Source organism: Lampris incognitus, chromosome 12, assembly GCF_029633865.1.
Source record: "Lampris incognitus isolate fLamInc1 chromosome 12, fLamInc1.hap2, whole genome shotgun sequence".
NCBI classification, from domain to species: domain Eukaryota; kingdom Metazoa; phylum Chordata; class Actinopteri; order Lampriformes; family Lampridae; genus Lampris; species Lampris incognitus.
Genome location: NC_079222.1, coordinates 30,896,912 through 30,917,108, shown reverse-complemented (window position 1 = coordinate 30,917,108; position 20,197 = coordinate 30,896,912). Strand labels below are relative to the sequence as shown.

The window sequence follows — 20,197 nt, the reverse complement described above, 5'->3', positions numbered from 1 at the left end:
GTCAGAATTTGGCATCAACAACATGAAAGCATGGATCCATCCTGCCTTGTATCAACGGTTCAGGCTGCTGCTGGTGGTGTAATGGTTTGGGGGATATTTTCTTGGCACTTTGGGCCCCTTAGTACCAATTGAGCATCGTGTCAACGCCACAGCCTACCTGAGTATTGTTGCTGACCATGTCCATCCCTTTATGACCACAGTGTTCCCATCTTCTGATGGCTACTTCCAGCAGGATAACGCGCCATGTCATAAAGCTCGAATCATCTCAGACTGGTTTCTTGAACATGACAATGAGTTCACTGTACTCAAATGGCCTCCACAGTCACCAGATCTCAATCCAATAGAGCACCTTTGGGATGTGGTGGACCGGGAGATTCGCATCATGGATGTGCAGCCGACAAAGCTGCAGCAGCTGCATGATGCTATCATGTCAATATGGACCAAACTCTCTGAGGAATGTTTCCAGTACCTTGTTGAATCTATGCCACGAAGGATTAAGGCAGTTCTGAAGGCAAAAGGGGGTCCAACCCGGTACTAGCAAGGTGTACCTAATAAAGTGGCCAGTGAGTGTAAGTCAGGCCTTTCAGGAGACAGAGACAGGGCCTGTGTGGCCTACACAGTGTTGAGGCAAGCACTGCTGGTCCAGCTTTGAGATTAAGGGCAAGACAGTTAAAGTAAGATAACTTCCCTATGAATCAACCACAGTACAGTAAAACCGAATAGATAACGGCTGTTACTTCCTGTTACTGAGATTATCGGACAAGGACGGGCTGTGTGCGTGTTTGTGTTTAGATGGGTACATGCATGTTGTACTAAACCCGGCCACTGAGGATGCCCGAGACAGTGCATTCTTAGTGCCGGTCCTGAGCCTGGGATAAATGGGGAGGGTTGCGTCAGGAAGGGCATCCAGCGTAAAACCTTTGCCAAATCAAATATGCGGATCATAAGTCAGATTTCCATACCAGAGCCATCGTGGTCCGGGTTACCAACGACCGTCACCGGTACTGCTGGCCAGCAGTGTGCCGGTGGAAATCATGCTACTGTTTGGTGAGGCAGAAGGAGAGGGGGGAAGGCATGTGCAGAGGCAGCGGGAGACGAGGAAGTGTAAGTGTGTGGAAATGAGAGTCGGAACTTTGAACTGATATGATGGAGAGAAGGAAGGTAGGTATACTGTGTGTGCAAGAGACCAGGTGGAAGGGGAGCAAGGCCAGGAGCATCGGAGATGGGTTCAAACTCTTCTACCGTGGTGTGAATGTAAAGAGAAATGAGGTAGGGGTAATCCTGAAGGAAGAGTATGTCAAGAGTGTGCTGGAGGTGAAGAGCATGTCGGACAGAGTTATGAGTATGAAGGTGGAGCTCAAAGGTGTGATGATGAATGTTATCAACGCATATTAGGGCTGAACGATTAAGTGAAACCAAACCGAAATTGCGATGTAATAGAACACAATTTTCAAATCGCAAAGGCTGCGAGTAAAATAAATAAATATGTGGGAATGAGAGGGAGGACAGTGGAATGGTGAGGATGCAAGGAGTAGAGGTGACGAAGGCATGAGTTTCAATATTTGGGATCAACTGTTCAAAGTAGAGGGAAGTACGGCAGAGAGGTGAAGAAGAGAGTGCAGGCAGGGTGGAGTGGGTGGAGAAGAGTGTCAGGAGTGATTTGTGACAGAAGGGTACCAGCAAGAGTTAAAGGGAAAGTTTACAAAACGGTAGTGAGACCAGCTATGTTGTATGGTTTGGAGACAGTAGCACTGACGAAAAGACAGAAGGCGGAGCTGGAGGTGGCAGAGATGAAGATGCTAAGATTTTCATTGGGAGGGGTATCCGGGTAGTGTAGCATTCTATTCCGTTGCCTTCCAACACAGGAATCCCTGTTCGAATCCCTGTGTTACCTCTGGCTTGGTTGGGCATTCCTCAGACACAATTGGCCGTGTCTGTGAGTGGGAAGCCGGATTGTGGGTGTGTGTCCTGATCGCTGCACTAGCGCCTCATCTGGTCGGTCGGGGCGCCTGTTCAGGGGGGAGGGGGAACTGGGGGGAACAGCGTTATCCTCCCATGCGCTACATCCCCCTGGCGAAACTCCTCACTGTCAGGTGAAAAGAAGCAGCTGGCGACTCCACATGTATCGGAGGAGGCATGAGGTAGTCTGCAGCCCTCCCTGGACCAGCAGAGGGTGTGGAGCAGCGACCGGGATGGCTTGGAAGAATTGGGGTAATTGGCCAAGTACAATTGGGGAGAAAAGGGAGGAAAAAATCCACTAATAAAAAAAAAAGATTGGGAGTGATGAAGGGGGTGATGAAGTTGGGAGTGATGAAGAAGGACAGGATTTGGAACTTGTATATTAGAGGGACAGCTCAGGTTGGACGGTTTGGAGACAAAGCAAGAGAGACAAGATCGAGATGGTTTGGTCATGTGTGGAGGAGAGATGCTGGTCATATTGGATGAAGGATGCTGAATATGGAGCTGCCAGACAAGAGGAAAAGGGGAAGGCCAAAGAGGAGGTTTATGGATGTGGTGAGAGAGGACATGCAGGTGGCTGGTGTGATGGAAGAAGACGCAGAGGACAGGAAGAGATGGAAACGGATGATCCGCTGTGGTGACTCCTAACGGGAATAGCCAAAAGTAGTAGTATAAGTAGTAGTAGACGCACGTTGTACAGTATGTGTGACTGTGTACAATAATGATGAGTGAATCCCTGTTGAGCTTGGACTTTTAGGAATCATAAGGTGATGATAAAATAAAGAAGGTATATGTCCACACCTCTAAAAAGAGAGGGCGCAATTCAATCACTTTGGCGTTATTTTCAACATTTCCTTGTTTAACTTACGGGAATCTTCCTTTTTACAGCGTGTCACACAATGAAAGATGTAGTACGAAGGAGGGAAGTTTGACAGAAGAGTTCATTCAAATACTCTGGATTTGAGTGAGGCGTCCCAGATTAAACAAGTCATACACACACTGAGACAGACAGGGTAACTTAGGTTACTGGATGTAGACAGGAATAAAAATACATCTTAACATTTTTTTTCAATTCTGTAACAAGTCATAGATGTCACAACTGGGTCATCTTAAATTTGCAGATCTGGTGCCATAAGAAAGCCCTGAGCTACACACAACCTATGCCATGGTGATCTGAGTTCATTCATAAAAATACTGTGGTTGTGGCTGTTGCTGCAAAGACTCTACCATGTCGTTATTGGCAGCAGCGGCCCTGCTGAAAGCCAATTAAAATCAACAAGTAAATGAAGTGTTGCATTTTTGATACACCCTCCCCTGATAATCGCCATGTGCAAAACATAATGGATCAGCAATTTGACAGATCAGAAAGGCAAAAAAAAAAAGTTTCTGGCATCTGAACTCTGTATACTAAGAGAGGAGGTTGTCGTCTCTTATTAATCTCTGATTATGAAATAGTTTTGTAATCTATGTATTATTCGCCCATCATGCTACACTCTTCCTCCTGCACTCCCAGTGCTATATCTGCTATGTGAATCTGAGTGGTCATTTTAAAAATTTACAGTCATTTTTAATGCTAAATTCCCTTTAATTCTTACTTTGCTGCACCACAGCAGAGTGACCCCTGCTGGTAACTGATGGTAAGCTGTGTTGCAGGAAGTAGAATGGTAAGAAATGTTGGAAACTGACAACGAAAAACTTCAAACTTATTTTTTTTTTGAATTTCCCCCCCTTTTTCTCCCAAGCTGTATCTGGCCAATTACTCCACCCTTCCGAGCCATCCCGGTCGCTGCTCCGCCCCCTCTACCGATCTGGGAAGGGCTGCAGACTACCACATTCTTCCTCTGATACATGTGGAGTCGCCAGCCGCTTCTTTCACCTGACAGTGGGAGGATCACGCTATTCCCCCCAGTTCCCCCTCCTCCCTGAACAGGCGCCCTGACCGACCAGAGGAGGCGCTAGTGCAGCACCCAGGACACATACCCACATTTGGCTTTCCACCCGCAGACACGGCCAATTGTGTCTGTAGGAACACCCGACCAAGCCGGAGGTAACACGGGGATTCGAACCAGCAATTCCAGTGTTGGTAGGCAACAGAATAGACTGCTACGCTACCTGAACGCCCTGTAAAACTTTGAACTTTTAAAATGATTGCTCAAATCAGGCAGCAGACAGCTGTAGCACCATGCTAGCTTTTTTTGCGGTGAATGAGACTTGTGAATTTGTCCCCAGTTAATTGCATTTACATGTAAATAGAAAGCTAGAGCCCTGTGTCCATTATGAAGACAAGAATTGCTGACTGTGAAAATGAAACCTAATGCTATTCCTTTAATCCCCGTTTTATAGGTGAAATGCCTAAGCTATTAACTGCCACCGTGTCATCAACCCTGCCAAAAAGAAATATGAACATGGGACTGTTTTGAGTACATTTTTGTGACACATGTAATTTGGTTGTATTGTAACGCGTGTCTTCTAACACTTTCATCCAAACTCTTGCATACATTTTTTAGCATCCATCCATCCATTATCCAAAGCGCTTATCCTACTTAAGGCCGCGGGGATGCTGGAGCCTATCCCAGCAGTCATTGGGCGGCAGGCAGGGAGACACCCTGGACAGGCCGCCAGTCCATCACAGGGCCCACACACACACACATTCACACCTAGGGACATTTTAGTACGGCCGATTCACCTGACCTACATGTCTCTGGACTATGGGAGGAAACCGGAGCACCCCAAGTATCTCTAAGTATTCTAACAAATAAATAAATCTAAAATGAAAATAAATAAAAATCGTTATAAATAAATAATTAATAATAATAACATAATAAATAAATAATTTTTTAGCATGTGTGCTAAAAATGTGTGGGACTGTGCGCCAAGGTTTTTCCACCAGTCCAGTAGTCAGCCAATGGCGTCTGCTCCGTTGATCACAAACGACAATATAGCCCCCTTCCTTGGTATTCTGACTTACCTTAAAACCTCCACAGCATGGTGACTGTGTTAACAGAGGCAGCGTATGGAGTGTGTTGTGAGTCCAAGTTGCACTGGAGGCTCTTGACTGATGCTTTGACTCGAGAAAAATAAACCGACTGGACAAACCCTGTAGTGTTTGTTTGTATGTGTGTATATCTCACCTGAAGGTGCCTTTGCCGTCATCCTCCTTGATCTCGAGGCTGACAGTGAAGGTGAACAAGTCACTGTCGGGGGTGAGAGGAGGAGCCTGGTCAGACGACAACACGGCCTTCTTCGCTGACCGCCGGAATGCTGTGGCAAAGCTGTACAGTATCCTGCTAACCTGGGAAGGTCAAAGAACACACACACACACACACACACACACACACACACACACACACACACACACACACACACACACACACACACACACACACACACACACACACACACACACAAACATTTTAAATAGCAAGCTATATGGGATGATAACACTCATATACATCAATAGAAAATGTGCATCCTATCAATTTTAGAAGTAAATACACACATACCTGAAACCCAAAAGCTCAACACAAATGAACTTTAGTACAGTTATTCAACCCCTTCTATCCAAGACACTTTATAATGCAAGTGGCAAACGCACAAGAACATCTTATTACAAACTTTTTCCAAAAAGCAACACACAGACACAGGGCTTGACTTTTACAGTCGTCCGGTCATCTCCAACGACTGAAATGACCATGAAGCCACTATGGTGGAACACTTTAGATGCTCTTTCGACAACTAAAAACAAGCTGCTGGCACACAACAATCTTAACAAAATTACATTCAGATCGACATGAAGTGCCGATCTGGTGCTGCACATTCTGATGCACTGATGCACTGACTTTCTTGCCATGTCAGGAAGCTTGAAGATGGACTCAGTATTTGCCATACTACCATTGTCTGTCTAATCTGAAGACATTTCCAAATCATGGTCAAGGGAGGTTTTTGCTCTACACTTTAAGAACTTGGTGGTGTAGTTATTTTTTCTATTGACACTGAACAGAAACTAACCCCCCCCCCCACCAGAGACTAGAAGGTTCTGCATAATTTCAAGTTCCATTGAACAGCTGGGAGAGAGTTTCCAGAAATTACTGGTGTTGCTATTCCATTTACATGATTACTCATCTACTGACTTGGTCTTCTGATTTGGTGCAGGTTAATTCTACACATGGCTTTCAAGGACCGCTGCCCAATATTTTGGACTGAACACATTAAAAGAAAAAAAACACACACACATGCAGTTCATGAAAATAAAAACTTGCCCCCATCAGAGACCCACATCACACAGATCCTGCATCATCTCGAACCCCAGTAAAGAGCAGAGCTGGGGGGTTAGCGACCGGGATATGGTGTAGAAGACTGCTGTTTTCAATAAATTACAATGTTCTTCAGCTTTTTTATTTTCATCCAAACTAAAAGCAGCTTCTAACTTCTCCTACACTACGTCTTTGTTTTCGTTTCACTGGAGGGGGAGATGTTAGGAAACGGGGGTATTGATTGAGAAAGAATGGGGTATTGGGTGAACAAGATGGGGGATAAGTACAGTAGACCGCAGGGTTTGGGAAGTGTAATTGTCATCCTTTACTGTCACAAATTTGAACTTGGACAAGGTGCTCAGCTTGACCTTTTTGATTTTTTTGTTTATTGGGCATGTGCTTAACCAAAACCGCGTAACAAATCCCTTAACAGTTTCATTAAAACCAGGGTGCAGAACATCTTCCGTGGGCTCCCGAGTCACTAGCTGGAAAGATCGGTGAACACTGACAGGAAGATTTGACACGGAGTTACGAGAAACAGAGATTTTCACCTTCTCCGCCTCTCAAAAAACCCCTCTTGATGGGAGCGGTGGCGTGAGGGGACAGTGAGAGGGTGCTTGGCACATGATCCACCAAGCAGAGAAATCCTTCCAGCCTTGGGGGCCTCACCGGGAGGTGTGGTGCAGGGAGTTAGATAAGGACAAAATGCTATTTTGTAAGCACGTTCTGGTGGCCAATCTAGTTAAAAGATGTTATCGTGTCCGCTCAGATGCAATTGCAAGATCCTTTTTTTCCAAATCAAGCATTGTTCAAAAATACCCCAAATATGCTTGAATGCTTTATGTAAAAGGTTTTTTGTCTCCCCCAGTTGTACTTGGCCAATTACCCTACTCTTGCTCCACCCCCTCTGCCGATCCAGGAAGGGCTGCAAACTACCACATGCTTCCTCTGATACACGTGGAGTCGCCAGCTTTTTCTTTTCACCTGACAGTGAGGAGTTTCACCAGGGGGACGTAGCATTTGGGAGGATCATTCTATTCTCCCCAGTTCCACCCTCCGAACAGGTGCCCTGAACGACCAGAGGAGGCACTAATGCAGCGACCAGGACATATACCCACATCTGGCTTCCCACCCGCAGATAACACTATTCCCTCCAGTTTCCACTCCCCTCCGAACAGGCGCCCCGACCGACCAGAGGAGGCGCTACTGGAGCGACCAGGACACATACCCACATCCGGCTTCCCACCCACAGACACAGCCAATTGTATATTGTATCTGTAGGGATGCCCGACCAAGCCGGAGGTAACACGGGGATTCGAACCGATGATCCCCGTGTTGGTAGGCAACAGAATAGACTGCCACACCACCTGGACGCACAAGTAAATTAATTTCTAAAGACTGCATCACATTTAAACGGTGATAAAAAATGTACCAGATGCTCTTTACAATTAATTTTCAGAATTACTTTGCTTGTGAATATGTGACCAGCTAACTGTGGAAGTCAAATAGTCAGTATCTCATGTTTATAAATATGGTGATAACTGACCAAAAACTGTAATTTTCTGATAAGTTAGGAATAAAAACCTCCCCCAGGAGTGAGGGAAAACGGTGTGACGGTTGAGGAGAGCTGGGTAGGTTGTCTGCAATGAGTTTATAAACTACAGTGTAAAGCTTGGGACAGCCGAGAAGAAGGAGCTAAAGCAAGAAGGAGGCAAGAACAGTCTGAACTGAGGGTTGATGGGCAGAATGACAAGAGCGTGGTTGGCCGCTGGGAGTAACAGCACAGGGAAGGAAAACTCACAGGTGGATCGGGAAGTCATAAGAGGTGGACAATGTGGAGAGACAAGGCGAAAGTGGGGGAGGAAAGGATAAGCTGGGGGAGAGCTGGAGGGAGCTGACTGGTCGTGAGGTGATGCGAGGAGGAGAAACCCTACAGCACAGCTGAAGAATCGTGTGGCCATGGGTATAAAGGGCACATGTAGATGTGATGTGGGGCATGGAAGCAGCATGAGGGGATTATGTGGGACCAGCAGAGTCGTGTCTGTCTGAGGGGCTCTCAGTGACAGTGAAAGAGACTTTTTCCAGGGAGGGAAATTTAGGTCATTAAACCCCAAAGCGGTACTCCAACCACAGCAGTTCTTGACTCATAAGTGGATACCGCCTCCTCTCAACTGCATCAACTGTAACAGAAATATGTGCGCAATGATGCTATATTTTCTATTTTCAATAGCAGATGGTTTGGAGACATTTTGTGTGTGTGTGTGTGTGTGTGTGTGTGTGTGTGTGTGTGTGTGTGTGTGTGTGTGTGTGTGTGTGTGTGTGTGTGTGTGTGTGTGTGTGTGTGTGTGTGTTTGTGTGTGTGTGTGGGGTGGGGGGGTGGTTGATCCCTATTTGTGGGGTTTTGTGTACATCCTACAGTAAACACAATGGGTCCATTGAGGCAGCACCCACACAGAAACAAAATACACTTTGGAAATTTGGGAAGTTTAATTTCCGCTTCCGGTGTGGGGAGATGGCAGTGCGAATTCCCGTTTGCAGCGGCCTCACCCAGTACCGTCCATGCAGTGTCTTTGTCCACATCTACGTTTAAGTTTTGTCTTTGTTTGATGGCTGGGAAAGCTGGCGCTGGATCAGCTGGGAGAGCTTGGTCTGCTGTGTCTTGTGGGCCCAGGGACCACGGCCCTGCCTGGAGATGTGCCCGAAGAGATAACACCGAACGCAGTCTGACAGGACGCGGAAGTGGGGAAAGCTAAGCTAACTGCTAGCCCACACAAACTGGCAGTTTCGATAACACCGAGGATGGTCTGGCGGCAGCCTCGTTGACACCAAAAACACCCGCCGTGTTGAGTGCAGGGAGGTGTGTCAAAGGTGTCTGACTGGGAGAGCTGGCGTTGGATCGGCTGGGGGTGCCTGGTCTGCTGCATCCGGTGGGCCCAAGGATCATGGCCCCTGCCTGGAGCTGCGCCCAAGGAGGAAGTACCGAGGGCGGTCTGACGGGACGCAGAAGCAGGGCAGGATAAGCTAACTGCTAGCTCATGCAGACCGGCAGTTCCAACAGTCATCCTGGCTAGCGTTCGTTCCCTTGGACAGTAATTTTTCTTTTCTTTTTTTTTTTAAGTTTGGATATATGTGTTAGTTAGTATGTGTCTTCTTGAAGTTCTTGTAGTTTGGATATGTGTTTTTGTCTTTGTGTTGCACTGCTGTGGGCTGGGGGAAACCATATTTCATGAAATGAAATGACAAATAAAGTGTTCCTGATTCCTGGAAAAGCAGCAGAGCTCTTGGTAACACATGATGTCAACAAAGGTACATGACAGACCAAAAAGGGAAGAGGGGGAAAATACACACAACATTCCAAGAGTCTCAGAGCACAATTCATCATTTAATCTACAAATATCAGGTAGTTAATAAATGCTTACCGCTTCCTGGATTTGGCAGCGGAACACGTGAATTCTGAAGATCTCGGCATTGTAGTGGCTCTCGGTAAAGGCAAAGCAGTCACTCTCTGGTGTGCCGTCATGACCACGCACACAGAACAGGATCTTGTAGATGGGATAGTTGGCAATCTCTGTACTGGTGTGAGGGTCAAGCAACCTGCAGGATATGATGTCGACAGGTTGTTTATCACAATATACAAGTATTGTTACTGCATGAGAGGTGCTTCTCTGTACTACCATTACAGAGAAGTATGTACTGAGAGAGTGTGTGTATTTGTGTTTAATATGTATAAGTATCCATGACTGTGTGTATCAACCTAGTACATATGAATGTATCTAATTGAAGCATGTATTCAGAATATATCTGTATTTCTATTTACTACATATACGTATGTATGTAAGTGTCCATCATTATGTGCACATGCACCTAGTACATATTTATTTATTCCCCCACCCTTTTTCTCCCCAATTGTACTTGGCCAATTACCGCACTCTTCCGAGCTGTCCTGGTCACTGCTCCACCTCCTCTGCTGATCCGGGGAGGGCTGCAGACTACCACATGCCTCCTCCGATACATGTGGAGTCACCAGCCGCTTCTTTTCACCTGACAGTGAGGAGTTTCCGCAGGGGGACGTGGCACGTGGGAGGATCATGCTATTCCCCACAGTCCCCCCTCCACCCCCCGTACAGGTGCCCCGACTGGAGGCGCTGGTGCAGCAACCAGGACACATGCCCACATCTGGCTTTCCACCCGCAGACACGGCCCATTGTGACGCCCGACCAGGCCGGAGGTAACACAAGGATTTGAACCAGCGATCCCCGTGTTGGTAGGCAACGGAATAGACCGCCACGCTACCTGGACACCCCTACAGCGGAGTTTTAACATCGTAGCCTACAGCATTTCCGTGTGGCGGCGAGGTGAATAAGACAAGTTATTTTTTATTCACCCAGTGTTCTTCCAGTTCTCCTGTGTTGATGGTAGCAGTGAATGATCCACCGGCTTGTGAAATACGATCGACCTCTCGTTCACTTTCCAGACCTATACCTGCATGCATGTTTTGTTTTTTTCTAAATTTATTTCTGATTTTTCCCTTTTTTCTCCCAATTTAGTGGCCAATCGATCCCTATTTTAGCTCAAACACCCACCCTCGTACTGCATGCGTTCGCCAACTGCATCTCTCCGGCCGGCAGTCTCGAAGGAGACGCCTCGCCACTTTCATGACAATATGAATCCAGGCCGAACCACTGCTTTTTCCGACACACACAGAGACGCATTCCTGTGACGAACACAAGCCGACTCCGCCCCCCTCCCGAAGACAGCGCTGCCAATTATTGCTGCTCCATCGAGTCCGGCCATAGTCGGATCTGACGAGACCGGGGCGTGAACACAGGTCCCCAGGGGGCAACTGCATCAACACAAAGCCGATGCTTAGATCACTACACCACCGCGGACCTGGTTTTGACACTGTCACTCGACCGTAGATGTGACCTGCGCATGGGCACGGGTGACTTAGATTGGGCAGTGACGGAAAGCAGCATTGGTCGAGCGAGCTAGAGAGTGAATGAAGAGAGGGAGCAGCGATAACGAGAACAAACGATTTTCGAAGGTTTTGAATCATCTCACCGCGGCATTATGCACTCACAACTGTGCACACAAAATGTTAGGCTGATAGGTCCAGAAATTTGCAAGATTAGCCCTGAACAGACAGACACACACGCACTCGGGCGCGCGACCAAACACAATTCCCTCCAGGCCAGGCGGTAGGTAGCCTGGCCTGGAGATAATAATTTAATATTCAAGGCAAGCTGGCACTGCAAACCTGCTCCCACATTTTCCTTACCTCACAGTGCCTTCCGAGATGCCCGGCACAGACAGTGTGACATCCAGCGGGAGTTGGCACTGCCCTCTGAGAATACTCATCATACGCAGGGCCTCCACCTCACTGCGGGGGGCATTGACAGAGGCACAACCCAGATACGTCAGCTGGCTGAACACCACGCTGTCCTCATCCGGGATGGGAGTCCCAGGACTGCCTTCGGACAACGACTCGTCTGCTGCAAGACAGCATGCGAGGAGAGGAGAATTTTATTTCTACTAATTGTCCTGTTTTGTATAGTTTTGACATTTGATTGCAGGTGTCATGCTCGGTTCTGGAAAAAGTGTTGACTCTTGTTAACATTTTTAACTTTTCATCTTTCATTCAGAAGGAATTTGATCCTTAAACATGAGAGAAATATTGAGCTCATATCTATCATTATACACACACACACACACACACACACACACACATACATAAAATTATTTTGGATTTTCCCCTTTTTCTCCCTAATTGTATCCAGCCAATTACCCCACTCTTCCGAGCTGTCCCGGTCGCTGCCCCACCCCTTCTTCAGATCCGGGGAGGGCTGCAGACTACCACTACCTCCTCCGATACATGTGGAGTCACCAGCCGCTTCTTTTCACCTGACAGTGAGGAGAGTTTTGCCAGGGGGACATAGCGCGTGGGAGGATCATGCTATTCCCCCCAGTCCCCCCCCCCCACACGAACATGCGCCCCGACCGACCAGAGGAGGCGTTAGTGCAGCGACCAGGACACATACCCACATCCGGCTTCCCACCCGCAGACACGGTCAATTGTGTCTGTAGGGACGCCTGACCAAGCCAGAGGTTATACGGAGACTCGAGCCGGCGATCCTGGTGTTGGTAGGCAACGGAATAGACCGTTATGCTAACTGGATGCCCAATCTATCATGATATAAGACAGTTATTGTGTGATATGAGAATTTACTAACCAGTTTATCATCAAATTCATACAACACAATACATCATAATGTGAACACAACATACATAATTACAAACACATCAGACAAATATGGCATCAAGGGAAAAATATGGATAAAATAGCACGACCTCTCAGTTCCTTCTGTCTCCAAGTCCCTTAAAAACTTATAAAGCCGTGTTTTGACTAGGACCGTGTACTATGTAAAAGGACAAAAGCCAAGAAAAAGGCAAAAAGAAAAGTTACGCCGTGCTGACCTCGGTATGACCTCTCATTCAGCTCACACTCCTGAACTGTCTGAACAGGCAGTGCCATCTCCACTTTGAGCGGGGGTGTACTTAGAGGGTCCGTGCCCGGCGGCACGGGCGAGGCTGTGGTGGCACAGCAGCGTTCCTTCCTGACAGCATCGTCCGCTTCTGGTTTCGGCTCAGTCCTGGTGTCGGTCATTGACGGGTCCATCAAAACATCCTCTAACTCCTGTTGCAACTGCTGCTCGCTGCCGTTGCCCACAATCTGACACACAAATACGTGTAGAACAAGGCAGACGCACACACCCACACACATGTGCACACACAGGGAAAACATACACAAAACACAGAATGATGTAGGAAAGTACACAAGTATAAAAACTCAGCTATAGAGACAAACACAGCTTATACATGTATGCTGGTGTGAAAAGAAGCTTATTCTGCTAACCTACCTTCCTAAAGCTGCTGAATGTGGTGAAACTAAGGCACGTCTTTCAGACTTCTACTAAGATGGCATATTTGGAAATGTAGACAGGTTGGTGAGTGGGGTATCTGTGCTGCGGGATTAACATCCGTCCATCCATTATCAAAACCGCTTATCCTGCTCTCAGGGTTGCGGATACTTAAATGTACTTCAGATGAGTGCCATGTGTATATAGGAGGGGCCTTTTAACTTGTCAAACACTTAGGTTATGCTGGAATTTAGTATTTTCTGATTTATATTCAAGCAGATTTTAGTGATTAGTGGATATGTCAAATTAGACTGAATTACTGAAATCAGTTCATTTGGAGGGCCAAAGAATCAAGCTCCTGCATGTCTAAAAATTTTCAAAACTACCTAAAAGGCATAATCATACAAAACGACTCAAGGCACCATTTCTCCTATCTGCTTTGGAAGCAGCCTCTTATGAGACAAAAATACAAAAATTAATAATAACAATAATAATAATAATAACTGGGAGGAACAAACTCAAATTTCAGAGGGCATTGTACAGAAATATATATATTTACGTGTACATATACACAGAGGATGACTTTACACAAAAGTAAAGAATCTGATTTTTCCCACTAGCTGGGACATATACGTTTTTCTCGTGGCTCTTTATTCAGATCTGAGAGTCCAGATGCTGCTTAAACATAGCAAGTCAGTACAATAATTTCTATCATTTGTGTAAATCCAGTCTTACAGTAAAAGCATGTATTACTTACAGCAGGACGGTTACTACAACTTCAGTGTCCGTAATTCCAGTGCCTTAAACTAATGAGGAAATGTTCTTACATAAAGGGGACATGTCAGCCTGTGCTTTTAGGAAGCTGGTTTGGATGTAGTGCAACCATACATCATAATGCTTTCTACTGAGAGGGATTCGCAGGCAGTGTAACACAACTACTTGATTACGCAGCTCTACACTGTAAAAAAAATAACCCACTGGTTTAACTTAAAAAAGTAAGGCAACCTATTGAGATTACTCAGAAAAGGGCTTGTAATAGGTTGCCTTACTTTTTTTAAGCTAAACCAGCGGATTATTTTTTACAGTGAGAGAGACCTTGTTAATGTGAAGTCTTGCTAAAAGCCTGGACTAGCATCATGAACAGCTATAGTACTGTGAATAGGAGGGGCTATTACTAGCATCACCAAAACAAAAGTGAACAATGTGTTAACTATGGCCATCCATGAAGAGCCAATTAAACTACAGAAAAAGCACACAACACAGACACAATCACCACAGATTCACATCACAAAGTGAAAAAAGAGAATCAGAGCCAGAGGGTGGAGGGGAGGGGGGTAGAGAGAGAGAGAGAGAGAGAGAGAGAGAGAGAGAGAGAGAGAGAGAGAGAGAGAGAGAGAGAGAGAGAGAGAGAGAGAGAGAGAAAGACTGACCTTAAAGCTGACACCTTCCTCAGAAATAACCTGCATAACAAACAACAAGTTTAGACAAACTGACTCTTTTCTGACTGGATGGGCGGACTGACAAGGAAGGAGATGTGCAACATTGTGTATCACAGAAACTAAAACATGATATTTCAATGGCCAAACATCAGTGAATGAAGCTGAATGTTTGTGGGATAGGAAGGATACTCACGGGCCACTTCGCATTAGCCATTTTGATAATATAACTTCCGTCATGTTATTTTATTTTATTTTTTTTAAATCGAAACCTGTGTGATAAATTCACAGGTTCAGTTAGTCTGAAAACTCACCGTCCTGTCTCTAAATATAGAGCAGACAAGGCCTTAGTGTTTGCTAGGATTTGAACCTGCCTTTACCTTTGGTCTGATAGCGCCCTCTTCTGTTGGATTTAAAACACCAAACCAAAGCGTCCTCTCACGTCTTAACAGCTTGACAAATCTTATAATGATGGTGGGGAGTGATGAACAGAGCAGTATCATGTGAGCCCAGCGCACCCGTAAACGTGAATACTACTACTACTACTATTACCCGTAAACATGAATACTACTACTACTACTACCTGTACACATGACTACTACTACTACTACCACTACTACTACCCGTACACATGACTACTACTACTACTACTACCCGTAAGCATGACTACTACTACTACTACTACTACTACTACCCGTAAACATGACTACTACTACTACTACCCGTAAACATGACTACTACTACTACTACTACTACCCGTAAACATGACTACTACTACTACTACTACCCGTAAACATGACTACTACTACTACTACTACTACTACCCGTAAACATGACTACTACTACTACTACCCGTAAACATGACTACTACTACTACTACTACTACCCGTAAACATGACTACTACTACTACTACCCGTAAACATGACTACTACTACTACTACTACTACCCGTAAACATGACTACTACTACTACTGCCCGTAAACATGACTACTACTACTACTACTACTACCTGTAAACATGACTACTTAAAGTAAATGTAATAACGTCCTGAACCGACAAGAAAACAGACAAAATGTGAACTGAGTGAGGAAATAAGGAGAGGGAATGAGAGACATAATCTATCATGTCAGGAGAAGAGAAGAGAAGAGAAGAGATGACTAATAGAAAAGAGAAAAGAATTGTATTTATTTATTTGGCTTTTATTACTTTATTAATCCCTGTGAGGAACTTTTTCCTCTTTAACTAATCCTAGCTGTGTAGCTAGGAGCAGTGCAGCACCCAGGGACCAACTCCAGTTCTTCTTGCCATGCCTCGGTCAGGGGTACAGACAGGCGTATTAACCCTAACATGCATGTATTTTTGATGGTGGGGGAAACCGGAGTACCCGGAGAAAACCCACCGCAGACACGGGGAGAACATGCAAACTCCACACAGAAGGACCTGGGATGACCCCCCCAAGGTTGGACAACCCCGGGGTTCGAATCCAGGACCTTCTTGCTGTGAGGCAACAGTGCTAACCACTGAGCCACCGTGCCACCCAAGAGACGACTAATAGAAAGGCAAAAAGAAGAGATTACTAATAGAAAAGAGGAAAGAATGAAAAGAAAAGAAAAGAAAAGAAAAGAAAAGAAAAGAAAAGAAAAGAAAAGAAAAGAAAAGAAAAGAAAAGAAAAGAAAAGAAAAGAAAAGAAAAGAAAAGAAAAGAAAAGAAAAGAAAAGAAAAGAAGAGAAGAGAAGAGAAGAGAAGAGAAGAGAAGAGAAGAGAAGAGAAGAGAAGAGAAGAGAAGAGAAGAGAAGAGAAGAGAAGAGAAGAGAAGAGAAGAGAAGAGTGAACAAGGGAGAGAAAGGAGAGGGGATCTGAACCAACACACACAGGATGATGGCTGGTATCTACACTTCAGTAACATCCTAACTCTCTCAGTGGACACACCCTATTCCAAAAATACCACATTTTTCACAACAATGATCAAACCCATAACCACCCACATTGCCAAATTCCTTAATGACTAACATCAGCTGAATGACTGCTTTCTGCTGTGCTACCGGTTATGCAATAATAAGTGTAATTATAAGTTGTGCCTCATAGGCAACTCGCATGATGTTGCAATGAAACCGATAAACACAACTACTTCTTGCAAGCTAATGAAAATGACACAGCTCCAAGAATATGAATCTTGTCCGGGTCACAATGAGACCGACCGGTTAGTTTCAGGAGTGCATGTTTAGGTCTTCATCTGTCCATTACGCTCCACTAATCTGAACTACATCAGAGAAATACAACACACTTGTGTATCTTTTAGAAAAAGGCATGCTGGGAGTTAGGTTTGTGACAAGCTGGCAGGAAAATTGTGCACGTTATCTGCAACAATGTTCTCCTATGTGAGGCCACATCTGCACAGACCAAAGACTACGGGACAACAGAGTTCAAGTTCCATCATCAATCCATTAAAAAGGACAAACGAGAATACAAGACTGATGAGAGAGGTGGAGGAAGGTGAGGATGTAAAAAAAGGGGGTGTGATTTAGTCGGTGCATGTGAAGCACGTAATTAGGTGGAGCGATTTGTTTAAAAAGATGGAGTAGAGCTTTGAGACAGTGATGAACACATCAACATGACGATGCAATCTGTCTGGCAACGATGCTTGACTGGTTACCAGGTAAGCCTTCATCTTGAAACCCTCTTGCCTACACTGAATAGAAGTAATTTAGGATGACTAGAAAACCAAGGTGCTGTTAGTGAACCTCTGGGCTGATACGGAGATTATATTCATGCATTCATCATCTTAAAACAGGAGTGCAGATCACACATCTTATAAATATGGGTGTTGTATCATACATATGGTAAAGTCTCCATGCTGCAGAAAACAGAATCATGGAATAGAGACGTAAAATGATTTTTTTTGGTTTTTTTTTTTTGTTTTGTTTTTTTGTTTTATTCTTTCCCTTTTTCTCCCAAGTTGTGTAGTTAATTCCCCCACTCTTCTGAGCCGTCCCGGTCGCTGCTCCACCCTCTCTGCTGATCCGGGGAGGGCTGCAGACTACCACACGTCTCCTCAGATACGTGTGGAGTCACCAGCTGCTTCTTTTCACCTGACAGTGAGGAGTTTCGCCAGGGGGATGTAGTAGCGCATGGGAGGATCACGCTATTCCCCTCAGTTTCCCCTCACCACCCCTGAACAGGTGCCCCGACCGACCAGAGGAGGCACTAATGCAGCGACCAGGACATATGCCCATATCCGGCTTCCCACCTGCAAACACGGCCAATTGTGTCCGTAGGGATGCCCGACACGGGGATTCGAACCGGAGAGCCCCGTGTTGACAGGCAATAGAGACTGCTACACTACCTGGACGCCCCAAGACGTAAAACGAATGTAAGAAATCAGCAAGGAAGTGTGTGGAATTTAATGATCTCAGGGAGAATATAGCAAAATGTGTGTTTGGAATTAAAAGTGATTTGTCTTTTGACCATGTGTTGCTCTCCCCTGCAGAAACACTGTGTAGTTTGTGCGTGTGAGTATGCACATCACAGTGTGCACACATTAGAGCAAGCGGGTTTGCGGTACGGGATACAAGAACAAATATCAAGGTGACCAGCATTACAGAAGACAACAGCATCAAAAAAACTATGAAACGGGCGTCCGGGTAGCGTAGCGGTCTATTCCGTTGCCTACCAACACCAGGATCGCCCGTTCGAATCCCCGTGTTACCTCCGGCTTGGTCCGGCGCCCCTACAGACACAATTGGCCATGTCTGCGGGTGGGAAGCCGGATGTGGGAATGTGTCCTGGCTGATGCACTATCGCCTCCTCTGGTCAGTCGGGGCGCCTGTTCAGGGGGGAGGGGGAATTAGGGGGAAGAGCGTGATTCTCCCACACACTACGTTACATCCCCCTGGTGAAACTCCTCACTGTCAGGTGAAAAGAAGCGGCTGGTGACTCCACATGTATCAGAGGAGGCATGTAGTAGTCTGCAGCCCTCCCCGGATCGGCAGAGGGGGTGGAGCAGCGACTGGGATGGCTCGGAAGAGTGGGGTAATTGGCCAAGTGAAAGTGAGTAGAAAAAGGGGGAAAAAAACAAAAACAAAAAAAAAATAAAACAAAACTAAGAGACATGGACATATTGCTTTTGTTTTAGTTTTTTTCTTTTCCTTTGTTTTTATTTTCCCCCCTTTGTCTCACAAATTGTACCTGGCCAACACCCCACTCTCCGAGCCAGCCCGGTCACTGCTTCACCCCCTTTCTCAATCCAGGGGGGGCTGCAGACTGCCACATGCCTCCTCCAATACATGTGGAGTTGCCAGCCGCTTCTTTTCACCTGACAGTGAGGAGTTTCACCAGGGGGACATAGCGCGTGGGAGGATCACGCTATTCCTCAAATTCCCCCTCTCCCCCGAAAAGGTGCCCCGACCAACCAGAAGAGGCGCTAGTACAGCAACCAGGACATATATCCACATCCGGCTTCCCACCTACAGACATCGCCAATTGTGTCTGTAGGGACGCCTGACCAAGCCAAAGGTAATACAGGGATTCGAACTGGCGATCCCCGTGTTGGTAGGCAACAGAATAGACTGCCACGCCACCTGGATGCCTCATTACAAACGTTCTTACAGCAAAACTGGGTAAAAATCTGAAATAAAAAGAAAACCAAGAAAACTGAAAATGGGAAAAAAATAAAACCTAATTTGGGGAAAAATGAGACGGATTTCATAGGACCTCAGTATTGTTCTCAAGCTGGTATGTCCAACAAGCTCGTATCAATGTTACCCTTAAAGAAAGGGACAGAGGTCACTGTTCTTAATCATGTCCAGCTCAAAAAACTTCCATCTTTCCTTTGTCTTTCCGTCCATCCATCCACCCAGCTATCCTTACCTTCAATCCTGTCTTTTCTTCGTCACTACCATTATTAGTGGACGACGGTGTCTCGTCTCCCAGCCGGGACACAAGGACAAAGTCCTCACTGTTTACAGTGAACACAGAGTCCGACGACCCGCTAATCTTCCTCGCCGAGCCCTTTTCATCCATTTCTGCCGCTGCTACACTCAGCCAACCTGCTCATGAGTGACAGGAGAAGGAGGTGGGGGAGAAAGAAATATAAGAAGGGAGAAAAAAAAAGGAGAAAACAGTTTTGATGAGATGAAATTCATGAAAAGCATTTGTTGAGCTCTCTGGACTAACATTTTTCTTTGAATGAAAGAAAGGCTTAGGTAAAGTAATTTTTATGGATTTCCCCCCTTTTTCTCCCCAGTTGTATCTGGCCAATTACCCCACTCTTCCGAGCCGTCCCCGGTCGCTACCCCACCCCCCTCTGCCGATCCAGGAAGGGCTGCAGACTACCACACGTCTCCTCCGATACATGTGGAGTCGCCAGCCGCTTCTTTTCACCTGACAGTGAGGAGTTTCACCAGGGGGACGTAGTGCATGGGAGGATCACGCTATTCCCCCCAGTTCCCCCTCCTCCCTGAACAGGTGCCCCAACCAACCAAAGGAGGCGCTAGTGCAGCGACCAGGACACAATACCCACATCCAGCTTCCCACCCGCAGACATGGCCAATTATGTCTGTAGGGACGCCCGACCAAGCCGGAGGCAACACAGGGATTCGAACCAGCAATCCCTGTGTTGGTAGGCAATGGAA

At 46.1% G+C, this 20,197-nt stretch overlaps 1 protein-coding gene across 2 annotated transcripts in view; it reads right to left on the bottom strand.

Moving 5' to 3' along the window:
• The window catches only part of LOC130121504 (rab GTPase-activating protein 1), a 213,128-nt gene that overhangs the window by 158,245 nt on the left and 34,686 nt on the right, over positions 1-20,197 (bottom strand). The window contains exons 2-7 of one of the 2 annotated variants that reach the window (XM_056290319.1): positions 19,434-19,612; positions 14,560-14,589; positions 12,687-12,942; positions 11,491-11,704; positions 9,632-9,806; positions 5,091-5,251 (exon numbers count right to left, since the gene is read on the bottom strand). In XM_056290319.1, the coding sequence (XP_056146294.1) occupies positions 5,091-5,251; positions 9,632-9,806; positions 11,491-11,704; positions 12,687-12,942; positions 14,560-14,589; positions 19,434-19,586 (989 nt within the window). In that variant the 5' untranslated portion in view covers positions 19,587-19,612. The remainder of the gene's footprint in view (positions 1-5,090; positions 5,252-9,631; positions 9,807-11,490; positions 11,705-12,686; positions 12,943-14,559; positions 14,590-19,433; positions 19,613-20,197) is intronic. The other variant, XM_056290320.1, reaches the window with a different exon arrangement.